The sequence below is a fragment of the Ranitomeya variabilis genome, chromosome 2 (assembly GCF_051348905.1).
Source record: "Ranitomeya variabilis isolate aRanVar5 chromosome 2, aRanVar5.hap1, whole genome shotgun sequence".
Taxonomy (NCBI): domain Eukaryota; kingdom Metazoa; phylum Chordata; class Amphibia; order Anura; family Dendrobatidae; genus Ranitomeya; species Ranitomeya variabilis.
The window spans coordinates 690639488-690653702 of NC_135233.1; the positions used below are offsets into that span (position 1 = coordinate 690639488).

The window sequence follows — 14215 nt, forward strand, 5'->3', positions numbered from 1 at the left end:
CTTGGGAAGACCATACTAACTGCCCAACGTTCTTAATGGGCTGTGGTTTCTAAGATAGCTACAGGACATATAACAAGCCTGAGTTTCATTTATAGCTCTCCTATCTCCGTTTGAGCAAATGCTTCGAGAATCGCTTTTGTAGAACCATACACTGATCTGATTCTTTGTTATACACCATCAATGTTAAAGTTGTTAACATTGTTTCCATTCCCTTTAACACAAGATCATTTCCTTATACACTTTGGCCCTGCCAAGTCTTTCTTGCTGTATAAATGGGCATTCACACTCCAAGATAATTGTGAACAAGCATTGTTAAAATCACTTTACTGATTATCTTGCCATGTAAGTTGACTGCCGATCACTCGTTCAACGCGAGAAATAATTTTTTTATACAGATCGCTCAGTAGGCATTATTTGCTTTGTTAGGCCTGTGTAAACAGACATTCAAATGACTACCGAGGAACAAAAGTTTACCGATTGGTGGTCGTTTTGTGCCACCGGGTCATGTAGGTGTGCCTTTAGACTATATTGGGACACAACCCATTTGCAAGGAGAATGGTAATGCAGAGTGATGTATTTAGATTACTTCCCAGAACAAATATCCCACTGTCCCGGGATGTTAGGGCTTTGTACCAACTTCTAATAAATCCTCCTGGGCATCTTCTTCAGTCCATATGCCTTCTCCTCGGGGTAGGGCCGAGATTTTGCTGCACACACTTATATTGATTACATAAACAATTCTCTTTTTCTCCTTTGGTCTCCCTGGGAACCAAACCTACAACTTCTTGCATTGTAGATTGCTGCTAAATCAATGAGCCACAGGCTGCAATGATCAGTAAAGGACAATTTGGTAATCTTGAGTATTGCAGAATCTGACAGCACAGAGAGATTACACTGCTACATAGAGATACCTCTTTAGGCCGGTGTCACACTTGCAACTGCAATGCGAGAAACTCGCGCGTGTCTCTCACCTCAATACCCAGCACTGCCACCGACACTTGGGACCGGAGCGTTCAGCTGCATAGAAATACATGCAACCGCACACTCCAAACCCAAGTGAGAGCAGCAGTGCCGGGTACTGAGGCGAGAGACTCGCACGAGTTTCCCGCATTGTAGTTGCAAGTGTGACAACGGCCTTATGCTGTATAGCAGAGTATTTATATGTCCCTGAATTCTAGAGGTGAAAAAAACTCAGATTGTTTTCTTCCTATAAAATTGCTAAAACATAATGAAAAACAATTACTTAAATGTAATTTTTACTGCACTTTTTGTAAAAAATAATACTTATTACAAATCAGCAAATAACAGACATATTTGGTGTCTTGTAATTGTAACAACCCGTACCACACAGTGATCATATTATTTATGGGGATTGGTAAATGGCATAAAAATTGGCATGATATATTTTTGTTTTCTTCATTAAATCCATAAAAAAATAAATAAAAGTGTAACACTGAAGTCATGTTCACACATAGCGTAAATTCTGCTTTTTTTTCTACTGCTTGTTTTCTGCAAGGTGTCCACTCCACACAGCGCAATAACGATCTTTTCTGATTATGGCATGTTTGCAGTGTTCTTTATGCCTTTTCACCTTTTTTGATGCAGAAGTGAAGCCATGTTTATATAGGTTTTTTTAGTGCAGAAAAGCATTGATTCTGCTCTTAAAAATGCAACAGTAATTTTTTACATGCATTTTTTTCAAAGCTCTTCATAGAAGCCTTTAAAGAAAAAAGCACCAAAGTCATATAGCACAACAGCATCTTTAGATGCACCGAGGATGGAGTTTTCATGAAATTACATCCACATTACTTGGACATTAAGACAGTGTTCACATGTACTGTTAATGCAGGTTTTTTTCGGCTGTTTTTTGTGCAAAAATTTCTGCTGTGTTTAACTGTCCAAATAAAGTGGATGTGATTTCATGAAAAATGAAACTGTGGTTTTGGAACATTTTTTTCTTTAGATGCTTCTATGTCGAGCCTAAAAAATATGTAAAAAATATTTGGTATGTCCCTCTTTCTGTTCTGTGAATGTTTGGAGATATGGTGATGGAATACTGCCCCAGGCACTCCAGTCAATAACTCCAGCTTCGGGGCATGATTACAGTGTTGTCTGAGCTAATCATATTGTTAGGATAGGAACAACATATAGATTTCAAAAACTCGCCACGTAGAACACTATATGCACACATTCTCCTTAACTGGAGTTCAAGGTTTTTTAACCTACAGTGCTTCCGAAGTCCTCCCAAAAATGATGCATAGGTAGCACAACAGAAGAAAAGAGCAGTCAGTCAGTGGTTTTCCTCCGATTATTGCTGGGAGAGGGTACTACTAGTTATAAGATTGATTTCAGGAACGCTACTGTCTAAGGCCGGGTTCACACTTGCAAGTGTGATGCGAGAAACTTGCATCAATACCCGGCACTGCCATGTATTTCTATGTAGCCACACTCTTCGGTCCCGAGTGCCGGAGGGGGTCCCGGGTATTCATGCAAGAGACTCAAGTGAGTTTCTCACATCACACTCGCAAGTGTGACCCGGCCTAAGGTTGTGTGCACGTGGTACATTTTTGGTTCATTTTTGGGGGCGTTTTTTCTTTGCGGAATAGATCCAAAAATACTAGGGGATCCTTATGCCAGCAAAGTTAATGAGAATCCTGAAGTTTTGTGCACATAATCAGTATTTTTCCTTTCAGGATTTGCTGTGCATTTAAATTCCCAGCATGTCAATTCTTGGGGTGTTTTTGCCTGTGTTTTTGACCCATTTAATGCATAGGGAGAAAATTCAGGCAAAAATTGCAACCAAAAATGTACCAAAATCACGGTGGATTTTCCGCAGTATTTTTGCTTACAAGAGATGCAGAAACCTTGCATAAATTTCTGCAAGGAAATACTCAACATGCACACATACCCTAAGGTTATGTGGGTTATGTGTGCATGTTGAGTATTTCCTTGCAGAAAATTCTGCAAGGTTTCTGCATCTCTTGGCAGAAAAAACTTTGAAAAAAAATTACATTTTTGATCTGCTTTTGGTGCATTTTTGTTGCTTTTTTGTATGCGGTTTTGTACAGCAATGAATGCTTTTTTGCGCTAAATAAAGATATTTTTAAAGAAATGTTTGGGGATGTAATTTCTTGGTTTAACATCCCCTTTTTCATGCTGATGCAGTAGTATGGCTTGGTGTCAGCAGCTGTCATTGACACCTAGCTCTAGGCTTAAGGTACCGTCACACTCAGCGACGCTGCAGCGATATAGACAAGGAGCCGATCACTGCAGCGTCGCTGTTTAGGTTGCTGTAGAGATGTCAAACACAGCAGCTCCACAACGATGCAGGAGCGATCCTGTGACGTAGCGGTGACGCACTTATCGTTCTCACAGGTCATTAGCTCCATGTTTAACATTGCTGATATCATTGCTTTTGCTGTCAAACACGACGATACACGCCGATCTGACGACCAAATAAAGTTCTGGACTTCTAGCTCTGACCAGCGATATCACAGCAGGATCTCTGCTGCGTGTCAAACACAACGAGATCGCTAACCAGGACGCTGCAATGTCACGGATCGTTGTCGTTCTCGTTGTAAAGTTGCTGAGTGTGAAGGTACTTTTAGCAATGAAAAGGTGTCAGCCCAATATCCTCATTACTAAGCCGATAAGTAAACACAAACACACACATTGTCACCAGCCTATGTAGGAGGGTTAACAGAACAAAAGTACATAGGCTGTAACCAGACAGCAATTGTTAATTTTAAAGAAAAAAAAAGAAGAAAAATAGTATGGACTCCTGCATAATTTTAATAACTAGCAGAAGGAAAGTGTACGGCTGAGGGCTGATGTTAATATTCTGGGAAGGAGCCAATAGCCATAAAGGTTCCCAGGCTATTAATATCAGCTCACAGCTGTTTGCTTAGCCTTTACTGATTAATTTACAGGGGGACCCCAGAAGATAATTGACATAGGGTTCCCATATAAAATCTAACCAGCAAAGACTAGGCAGATAGCTGTTGGCTGATATTAATAGCCTAGGAAGTAGCCATTGGATATTGGCCCCTCCCAAACTGTAAACATCAGCTCTCAGCCACCCCAGAAAAGGTGGCTTACTTAGCCTCGCTCTTCCCACTTGCCCTGTAGCAGTGGCAAGTGTGGTTCATATTTGTTGGGTTGATGTCACCTTTGTATTGTCAGGTGACCTCAAGTCCAAAGGTTAGTAATGGAGAGGCGTCTATAAGACACATATCCATTAGTAACTCCATAGTGATATTGTATAAAAACACAGACACCCAGAATAAAGTCCTTTATTAGAAATAATGACACAGACTCATTTAATAATATAAATGAAACCATACTCACCAAACCTAATCCACCAAAGCCAATGTCTCCTGCAACAACAAAAAAATAAACCAGAATATCCCTCAACTGTCCAGCGAGAAGATAATCTATAATGTCCCACGATGATCCTGATCACTTTGAGAGCGACACACTGACAGGAGGTAATTGCTCCCACAGTGTATTACTGAGCTGCCATGAGAAAGTTCACCGGAGATCATCAGCTGATCAGCACCAATGATCTCCCTTACGGCACCACTTCTCTGTGGGAAAATTCTCACTCTGAGGTGCCATAAGTGAGAGCACCAGAGCTGATGAACTCTCTTGACCTCTGTCATGGCAGCTCAGTGAAACACTGTGGAGCGATCACCTCCTGACAGCTGGTTAGAGCGGTCATATCTCCCACTGTGACTGTTCTACACGTGAGATAGCCATGGGACACCCTGGATTACGTGGACTACGGCAGACAGATGAGTATATGTAGGTTTATTATTTTACATTATTTTTAGGAAACAAGGGCATTGGGGACTGGGTGTTAAGGTGAGCATTTTTTTGTTGTTTTCATTTGAATATGTATGTAATTTTACTTTTTGGTCTTTTTTTTAATTTTAGCACAGGCGCTAGCAGATGAGACTGTCTCCCATCAGCGGCACCTGCTGTCATTGCTATCAGTGACAGCAGACGTAGCCTGATAGGAGCAGTAGTCTCTTTGGCCCACACCTGTGGGTCACAGTCACAGCTCTAGGGTCAAGCTGACATCTGACAGTATGACCCCACTGTGCTCTGACCGACAGTCTGTGGTAGCATTACCATGGATCACAGTCACAGCTGCGGGGTCACACTGATATCTGACATCAGCGCTCTGACAGATGGTCTTATCGGCGGTAGCGTTACCACCGATAAGAACCAACGCGCCGGTGTTCCCCATGCTGTCACACAGAAGACACCATGGCAAACATCACTCAGCAAATCTGCAAACATTTTTATACCTGCGTTTTTGCTGCTGATTTGACTGACTCAATTGAAGTCATGGGTGCAGAAACGTAATGCTGCAGAAAAAATGCACTGTAAATACGCACGGACATTTGCTGATCATATGCACAACACTTTAGAATTATCATTGAATAAGCTTGCAAAAGGATTCCATAGCATTTCTAGCCCAGTTCTGCTCAGAAAGAACACTGTGAAAACACATCAAAAACGCACTGTATCCACATAGCATAACAGTGATTGTTCACACCAGTTATGAGCATCTTATGGAATACTATTATTCTTCAAACAACACTCTCTCGTGACAACTGTCCTAGAAGAGAACAACTTTAATATCAAGCTAATGTATTTTATGTTCTATATCTCACTTTTATTGATGTCATTGTCTCTAGACTTAGAATACCTCTGTAGAGATCTAAAAATCCCATTCGTAGGTATAAGCATTTGCATGAAAACAAAAACTACAAAGTATAATGCTTTGCGCTTTACTAACATTTGTTAAATAAAGACTATTCTTCTAAAAAATTTCCATCAATACCATTGTATGTAATACATTTATAAATGTACTTGAAAAAATGTTGTAGGCAGAAACCATAGCACAGATGTGAAAAGAGCCTACTTCATAATAGTGCATTCCACTTATCACTATTCCTCCATCAGTAATAAAGTGCATACAAAATTCAGATTGATTCATTTAATAGAAATCTTACTATAGCCAATTAATTTTAAAATAAAATGAATGGTAAAATGAAATGAATGATCAAATAAAATTAAAAATGTATTATTGGGAAGATACTGTGAGATGATTAATAATTTTAAAATATTGTTTATTTTGTTGTTTGTTGTTTATTTTTCAAACCTGTTAACTTATATTTTAGATTATTTCCAATGTGCTTTATAATCATTTTCTTCCATTATTAGGTATTTTCTAAAAAATAATTTAAGCTGTAAATATCAATTCAATGACATTTATATTCTCTAAGTTCTAATATTAACCGCTAGCTTATCTAATCTCCTCATCCACTTCAAAACCACTTCTTCTTCAGTCTCCTTTTATTGCAGTTTGCAATGTGTGTCCCCTGTCAGAAATACATTTTAAATAAATAAATAACAAGTCAAATCTGCAGGAGCCATTGTGATGGTAAGCTACTTAATCATTCGCGTAAAAAAATGTCATCATGGCTATAATTCACATGATGTAACATGACAGTTAAGATGTACTGTGGTAATTTGTGAGAGCTTTCAGTATTATTGAAGTATCAAAAATTTATATGGTTCACTTATTAAGTCAAATAGTTTCATTCAGACAGAAAAGGCTGATACTAAATCACAAAAGACCAAAGCATTACACTAGGGGAAGAAAAAAAAAGATTAAAAAAAGACTTGTATGTTAAAATGATTTGTACATAGAGTTATGATTATTCCATTCAGTGAGTGGGAACATGGAGATAAGAAAAAGATAATAAATATCTGTGAAGCGGATGGAATTCTTTGCTTTTGTCACTTGTTAAAGCTTGGAGCATGTAAACTTAAAATTGGAATTTCTGTTTGAAGAATGACAATGGGCTGACAGCATTGATGACATATGCAAATGATTCTCCAGTGGACTTCGAGCTATATTTTCTAAAAATTATGCAGAAAAGGAAAACATTTATTAAAACTATTTGTGTCACACCAGTGATGGACACAGACAGACACCTGTGTAAGAACGCCAGAATTCCTTTTTTTTTGTTGCCGTGGCATTGCATTAAATTGCAATAACGGGCGATCAAAAGGTTGTATCTGCACCAAAATGGTACCATTAAAAATGTCAGCTCATCGCGCAAAAAAATAAGCTCTCACCCAACCCCAGATCACGAAAAATATTGGAAAACTGACCAATTTTTGTTTTAACAAAGTTTGGAATTTTTTTTCACCACTTAGATAAAAAAAACCTAGACATGTTTGGTATCTATGAACTCGTAATGACCTGTATAATCATAATGGCAGGTAAGTTTTAGCATTTAGTGAACCTAGTAAAAAATCCAAACAAAAAGCAAATGTGTGATTGCACTTTTTTTTGCAATTCCACGGCACTTTGAATTTTTTCCCGCTTTCTAGGACACAATATGTTAAAACCAATGATGTCGTTCAAAAGTAAAACTTGCCCCGCAAAAAACAAGCCCTCACATGGCCATATTGACTGAAAAATAAAAAAAGTTATGGCTCTGAGAAGAAGGGGAGCTAAAAGTGAAAACGCAAAACCGAAAAAGGCTCCAGGGATGAAGTGGTTAATAAGGTTGCAAGGGACATTATAATAATCAAATGCATGTGACAGTATTTTATGTAATGGCAGCAATGTCGCTTGCAAATTTTCTCTATAGAAGAAACTTTGAGAATGCATCATGTATCTCATGGTTTCTCTGTAAGCCTCCACTATGTAGCTCTAACTTTAGCATTATTCCTGCAAAATACGAATGTGAACTGTGTAAAAATGACTGACTGAGGATCTATTTTCTAAGTCTGAAAGTATTTTTAAGGTTGATCACGGTTGTTTGCGGTTTTATTTTTAGTTTTGGATTAAAAGCAAAATGTCTTTTATTATAGTTATGTCTTTGGTGCATCTTCACACATTAACAAACCCAGATAACCAGGCAACTTTATTACAAGGGAAACATTCAAATTTTTTCTCAATGAGGGCCATATTCGTACATGTCACTTGAAATGTTGCTAAAGGTTTTCCAAAAATGACAGTCTTTACCTTGCCCTAATTTCTGGATGTCTTTTCTACATACAATTCTACTATTAGACAAAAAATGGTATACTAAAACCTATATTTAATAAAACAATTTAAAACCTTAATAGAAAACTAAGTCTAAGGTTGATATAGCTACTCACATTTTGGGCCTGTACTCCAACCAGCATTATTATAAGTAGTCAATAAATTAGGAAAGATAATTGTGAAAAAGACTTACTTTTCTGTGCAAGTATGCAGCCGGGGCTGACCAATAAATGATGTCCAGTAGCCCTTGGGATCGTGCATCTTCTCTTTTAATGCTTAGTTGCTGTGGGCCATCAAACTTTTCCTTATTAGGTGCAACATTGATGTTACCATCTATTTCAGTAAGGTGCCACCCATTCATAACAATGACCTGATGAAATAAATATTTTTGGGGGTACAAAAGTAACATATATAGTAAATATATAGTAAAAAATAATATGCAAATTAATTATCAGCTGCAATTTATTTAAAATTTCTATGTCATAATTATTGCCTTGTTTGCCTCCAGTAAAATAACACTTATACTCACCTTCGGTGCTGGCGCCATTCCAGCGGTGTTAGTACTGTCTCTCCTGGAGCTCATGGAATATTGTTACAATCCCTGTGACCAATTAGTGTCCGCTTCACTCTTTCCTCCTTCAGATGTATCACAATCAGAGGAAGCAAAAGAGCAACAGATCTCACTTTTTTAAATTTAAGTAATTTGTCTGAAGGCAGGGATAATAAAGTGACCGCTGATTGGTAGCAGAGATTGCATGATGTAACAATGTCATGCAAGCCCTGAGAGACACAGTGTCTAACCCGCTGAATGGTGCCAACACCAGAAGTGCATATAAGTGTTTTTATTTTACTATGAGTAAACAAAAGGATTGAGAAGGGGTTGCCCACGAAGTGGACAATCCCTTTAAATGTAATTTAACATTAGGATCAACCCTTCTAAACCGTCTATATGGGCATGAAAGTGCATACATTAAAATATCTTTATATTTAACATCTGATGACTTAGTCCTGAAAAATCTAAACATTTTTATCATAAAAAAGAGGAGAGTGAGGCTATGTTCACACTTTGCGGGTTTTGCCGCGGATCCGCAGCGGATTTGACACTGCAGATCCGCAGCAGTTTTCCATGCAGGGTAAAGTACAATGTTACCCTATGGAAAACAAAACCCGCTGTGCACATGCTGCGGATTTCCGCGGAAAAAGCCGCGCGGCTTTTCTGCAGAAAAAAAGAAGGAGCATGTCACTTCTTGGTGCAGAATCGCAGCGATTCTGCACCCATAGAAATGCATTGATCCACTAACTTCCCGCATGGGGCTGTGCCCACGTTGCGGGAAGTTAAGTGGATAATGTGCCGATGGTACCCGGGGTGGAGGAGAGGAGACTCTCCTCCAGGCCCTGGGAACCATATTTTGGTGTAAAAAAAAGAATTAAAATAAAAAATAATGCTATACTCACCTCTCTGCGCTGCCCGCGGCGTCCGGTCTCAGTTGCTGTGCCGAACAGGACCTGTGGTGACGTCGCGGTCACATGACTGTGATGACGCCGCGGTCACATGACCGTGACGTCACGAAGGTCCTTGTCGGCACAGCCGCTTGCAGCGCCGAGGAGATCGCGACGTCAGAGGGTGAGTATAAGGCCAATTTTTATTATTTTTTACATTACTATTGATGCTGCATATTGCTGCATATGCAGCATCAATGGTACAGGAGTAATCCCGCAGCAGAAACCGCGGAACAAACCGCGATAAATCTGCAGGGATAACCACAGCAGTTTTGCCCTGCAGATTTATCAATTCCGCTGCGGGATTAACCCACAGAGGAACCCGCAAAGTGTGAACGTGGCCCAAGAGGTAAGATGAGAGTAAAGCGGATGGTGATCGGCAGCAGGGATCACATGATGCAACAATATCACGTGAGCCCCAGGAGAAACTGCCATGATCTAGCCAGTGTTTGTTTCTTGCTATTCTCTCCCCATTCTGGTCATGTGGGGGTTAAAAAAAACACCATAAGAGGAAAAACCTCCACTATACAAAACAAAAAAACACCAGAACACAGGCAGAGATGCTTACCTGTTCAAGGCCTCCAACAATTGCACTAACCAGGGTGCACCAGGCCCAAGTAGAGATAGCAAATACACAGGTGCAAATAATACTAATGCAGCCAACCTACAATCAGGAATTGGCCGCTTGGAGCGCCCGTGCAACAAATAGTCTGTGTGTGGCATGTTCACACAGGAATGCAAAGTATATGGTACAAAGCCTATTAATGTCGCCATATGTATAGCGGGCTAACCATGATGCATCCTGTGTGAACAGAGGCCATAGTGTACAGAGCCATCTAGGGCCCAGTCACACCCTGGAAAAATATACAGTGCACAAAAACATAACAATGTATGCAAGGTATTGGTTGATATTATGTCCACAATATTTAAGCTGCCAACCCACGTCAAGGGTCCTTGTATATTGGCAGTCCTAATCTAAAAAAAACACCATAAGAGGAAAAACCTCCACTATACTAAACAAAAAAACACCAGAACACAGGCAGAGATGCTTACCTGTTCAAGGCCTCCAACAATTGCACTAACCAGGGTGCACCAGGCCCAAGTAGAGATAGCAAATACACCGGTGCAAATAATACTAATGCAGCCAACCTACAATAAGGAATTGGCCGCTTGGAGCGCCCGTGCAACAAATAGTCTGTATGTGGCATGTTCACACAGGTTAGTGCAATTGTTGGAGGCCTTGAACAGGTAAGCATCTCTGCCTGTGTTCTGGTGTTTTTTTGTTTAGTATAGTGGAGGTTTTTCCTCTTATGATGTTTTTTTTAGATTAGGACTGCCAATATACAAGGAACCTTGACGTGGGTTGGCAGCTTAAATATTGTGGCCATAATATCGACCAATAACTTGCATACATTGTTATGTTTTTGTGCACTGTATATTTTTCCAGGGTGCGACTGGGCCCTAGATGGCTCTGTACACTGTGGCCTCTGTTCACACAGGATGCATCATGGTTAGCCCGCTATACATATGGCGTCATTAATAGGCTTTGTACCATATACTTTGCATTCCTGTGTGAACATGCCACATACAGACTATTTGTTGCACGGGCGCTCCAAGCGGCCAATTCCTGATTGTAGGTTGGCTGCATTAGTATTATTTGCACCTGTGTATTTGCTATCTCTACTTGGGCCTGGTGCACCCTGGTTAGTGCAATTGTTGGAGGCCTTGAACAAGTAAGCATCTCTGCCTGTGTTCTGGTGTTTTTTCATGTGGGGGTTAACCTCCTTTGCCTCGTTTTAGGGTCTGTTTTGCTATTTTAGTCCATGGCTGTCTGCAAGCAGTGTCAGCTATAGTTCTTGCCCCTGGCTTGAGCGACTGACCCAGTCAAACCACTGCCTTCCCATTCCTGCTTCCCCGCTCATCTTGCTGTGTGCTTCCTGTGCAGTGACCTTGGTATCTGACCTGGCTTTTCCTCTGACCTGGCTTTTCCTCTGACCTGTTTCTCTGTCTTACGACTCTGGCAATTCCGCTCCCAACTGGCTCCGACTTCATTGGCTTGTATCTGACCACGTGTATTGCTGTTTCTCCTGGTACTGCGTTTCCTGTCCATTCCTGACCCGGCTTGTCTGACCTCTCTCGCCACCTAGTGGTGCCTGTGCTGCCTCACTGAAATGTTTTGCCGAGAGAGCTACCTATCTTCCCTTTCCAGCACCCCCTGGGATAGGACGCACGATACTGCACTGCAGCAGCATTAAAGAAACAATGCCAACACCATTGGAACAGTGCCATCACTGGAGGTGAGTATCAGTGTTGCTATTTTACAGGAGGCAAACATGCCAATTGACAATGGATTGTCTGAGTAGTAAACAACCCCTTTAAAGGTAATCTATCAGAAGTCAAACCACCTAAGGAATCTATATGGGAAAGCTGGTCATAGGAAACTGAATAAAATGATACCTTTATATCTGATATCTGATATCTTAATAAAGAGAAATTCTCATTTTCTTAATATATAAATTAGCTGTTAAGATCTATGGGCAGAGCACAGATCGACCAGAGAATCTGCATCAAAGGCTTAATTTAAATGAAACGGGAAATTTCTAGTGTGATATATGTAACTAACATGGTATAGTACAATTGAACTGTGCCTCATTACAAACATGTGTGTAGCAGCTGCTCGCATAGCTTTGCCATATTGTAAAACTGGCTGCCTGTGAGATGGAAGCTGAAGCACTGAGAGGGCACCTGTTTAATTATACAGGGTGGGCCATTTATATGTATACACCTAAATAAAATGGGAATGGTTGGTGATATCAGCTTCCTGTTTGTGGCACATTAGTATATAGGAGGGGAAAAACTTTTCAAGATGGGTGGTGACCATGGTGGCCATTTTGAAGTTGGCCATTTTGGATCCAACTTTATTTTTTTCAATGGGAAGAGAGTCATGTGACACATCAAACTTTGACAATCCAATACAGTGGGCAGCACTTTGAAAACCTTTTATAAGTGGTGACAAACTTGTAAATAACTCATGAAAGAATAAAATTACGTTAAAACCAAGCAGACCATTGTGAAATTCTCAATAAGTTTGATGTGTCACTTGAACCTCTTCCCACTGGAAAAAATAAAGTTGGATCCAAAATGGCCGACTTCAAAATGTCCGCCATGGTCACCACCCATCTTGAAAAGTTTTCCCCCTCCCATATACTAATGTGCCACAAACAGGAAGTTGATATCACCAACCATTCCCATTTTAATTGGGTGTATCCATATAAATGGCCCACCCTGTATGCTATGTCAGTTATAATAATACACAACTTTGCAGGGGAGTTTCAGGTTGCTCTGTTTCAGTGAGAGCAACCTAAAATGATTCACTCAAATCATGTGCATTATATAAAATACATATTTTTATGTAGCAGAAAGGTATTTGGGTATTATCAGTAACCAAGCCCTTGGGGCAATCGCTACCTCTACAACTCTATAGGTTCATCACTGGAAATATAAATTTATGTAAAATATATAATTATATAATATCAAAACCTGGAGGTAGCCACAGAAAACAATGGAACAAGTTTCCATAATGTAATTTTGATACTAATGAACATCATACAACATATATTGTAGATTTGTCATAAAAAATAATTATATTGGTACCATTTCAATATGCTACTAGTTTCTGAAGCACTTACTTTTGTATATGTAAGACGAGAATCAATGCAGATATTTGAAACTCCAGAACAAAAACACTCCTCACATCCTCTGGGATTGTCACGCTTAAGGTTAAAGAAGCCATGTTTACATGTATGACAGGTATCTCCTACTACATTTTCCTAAAAGAAAACATTAAAGATAGCATGACTACAGGAGTCAAGTGAGAATATTATATCACATTTCAAATTATTGCAAATTAAGTTATGATTTCTATTTTTTTGCACACTTATGTTGCAAACATCTGAAACAGAGTCTTATTGTTCTAAACCACTGTAAAATAAGACAAAATTTGTTTTGCAGGGTTTAGTGTCATTTTTCTGTTCACAAAAGATGTTCGTGCTACATACTGCACAGTGGACCACTAGAGGATTCTCCTGTTTTCCTGTAGGCCAGTCCAAGCCTGGTGGAACTGCTCCAAAAACCTTGTAAAGCACTCAAAAAACCCTCAAAAGTATTTTCCTGTTCAATTCTATTTTAAAAGAATTGCTGCTCATGTATTTAGGCTTTTGAGTGTCTTTAATATCTCAGGTTTCCAAAATTGCTTAGCAGTTAACAAACTGAGCTGACCATTCTTAAGAGATTTTCCACTGAGAAAGCACTCAATACCTTAAAATAGCATGCCCAGAAGACATCTGGTAGCCTTTTGTATCATATTGTGAACATTTTCACCTTAAAAAAAATTAAGCTGAATTTTTCTTATTGCTTGATGTCTTAAAAAAGGACTCCCGAAATACTCAAAATATGCCCCCCAAAAATGATTACGAAAATGCCAAAAAAAGTTTCACATATTGACAATTAGACCACTCAAGCTACAGTTAGCATGTAAATATATTGTATTTTTATTTTTTTTATAAACATTTCTGTGATCACACTATTCTTTAAAATCACCTATAACTAGTGTTGAGCGATACCGTCCGATACTTGAAAGTA

General features: G+C 39.4%; 1 protein-coding gene across 3 annotated transcripts in view; it reads right to left on the bottom strand.

Annotated features, from left to right (window-relative positions):
* The window catches only part of LAMA2 (laminin subunit alpha 2), a 1287603-nt gene that overhangs the window by 783866 nt on the left and 489522 nt on the right, over positions 1-14215 (bottom strand). For all 3 annotated transcript variants that reach the window (XM_077289387.1, XM_077289386.1, XM_077289385.1), the window contains exons 11-12: positions 13264-13404; positions 8268-8444 (exon numbers count right to left, since the gene is read on the bottom strand). In XM_077289387.1, coding sequence (XP_077145502.1) covers positions 8268-8444; positions 13264-13404 — 318 coding nt within the window. The remainder of the gene's footprint in view (positions 1-8267; positions 8445-13263; positions 13405-14215) is intronic.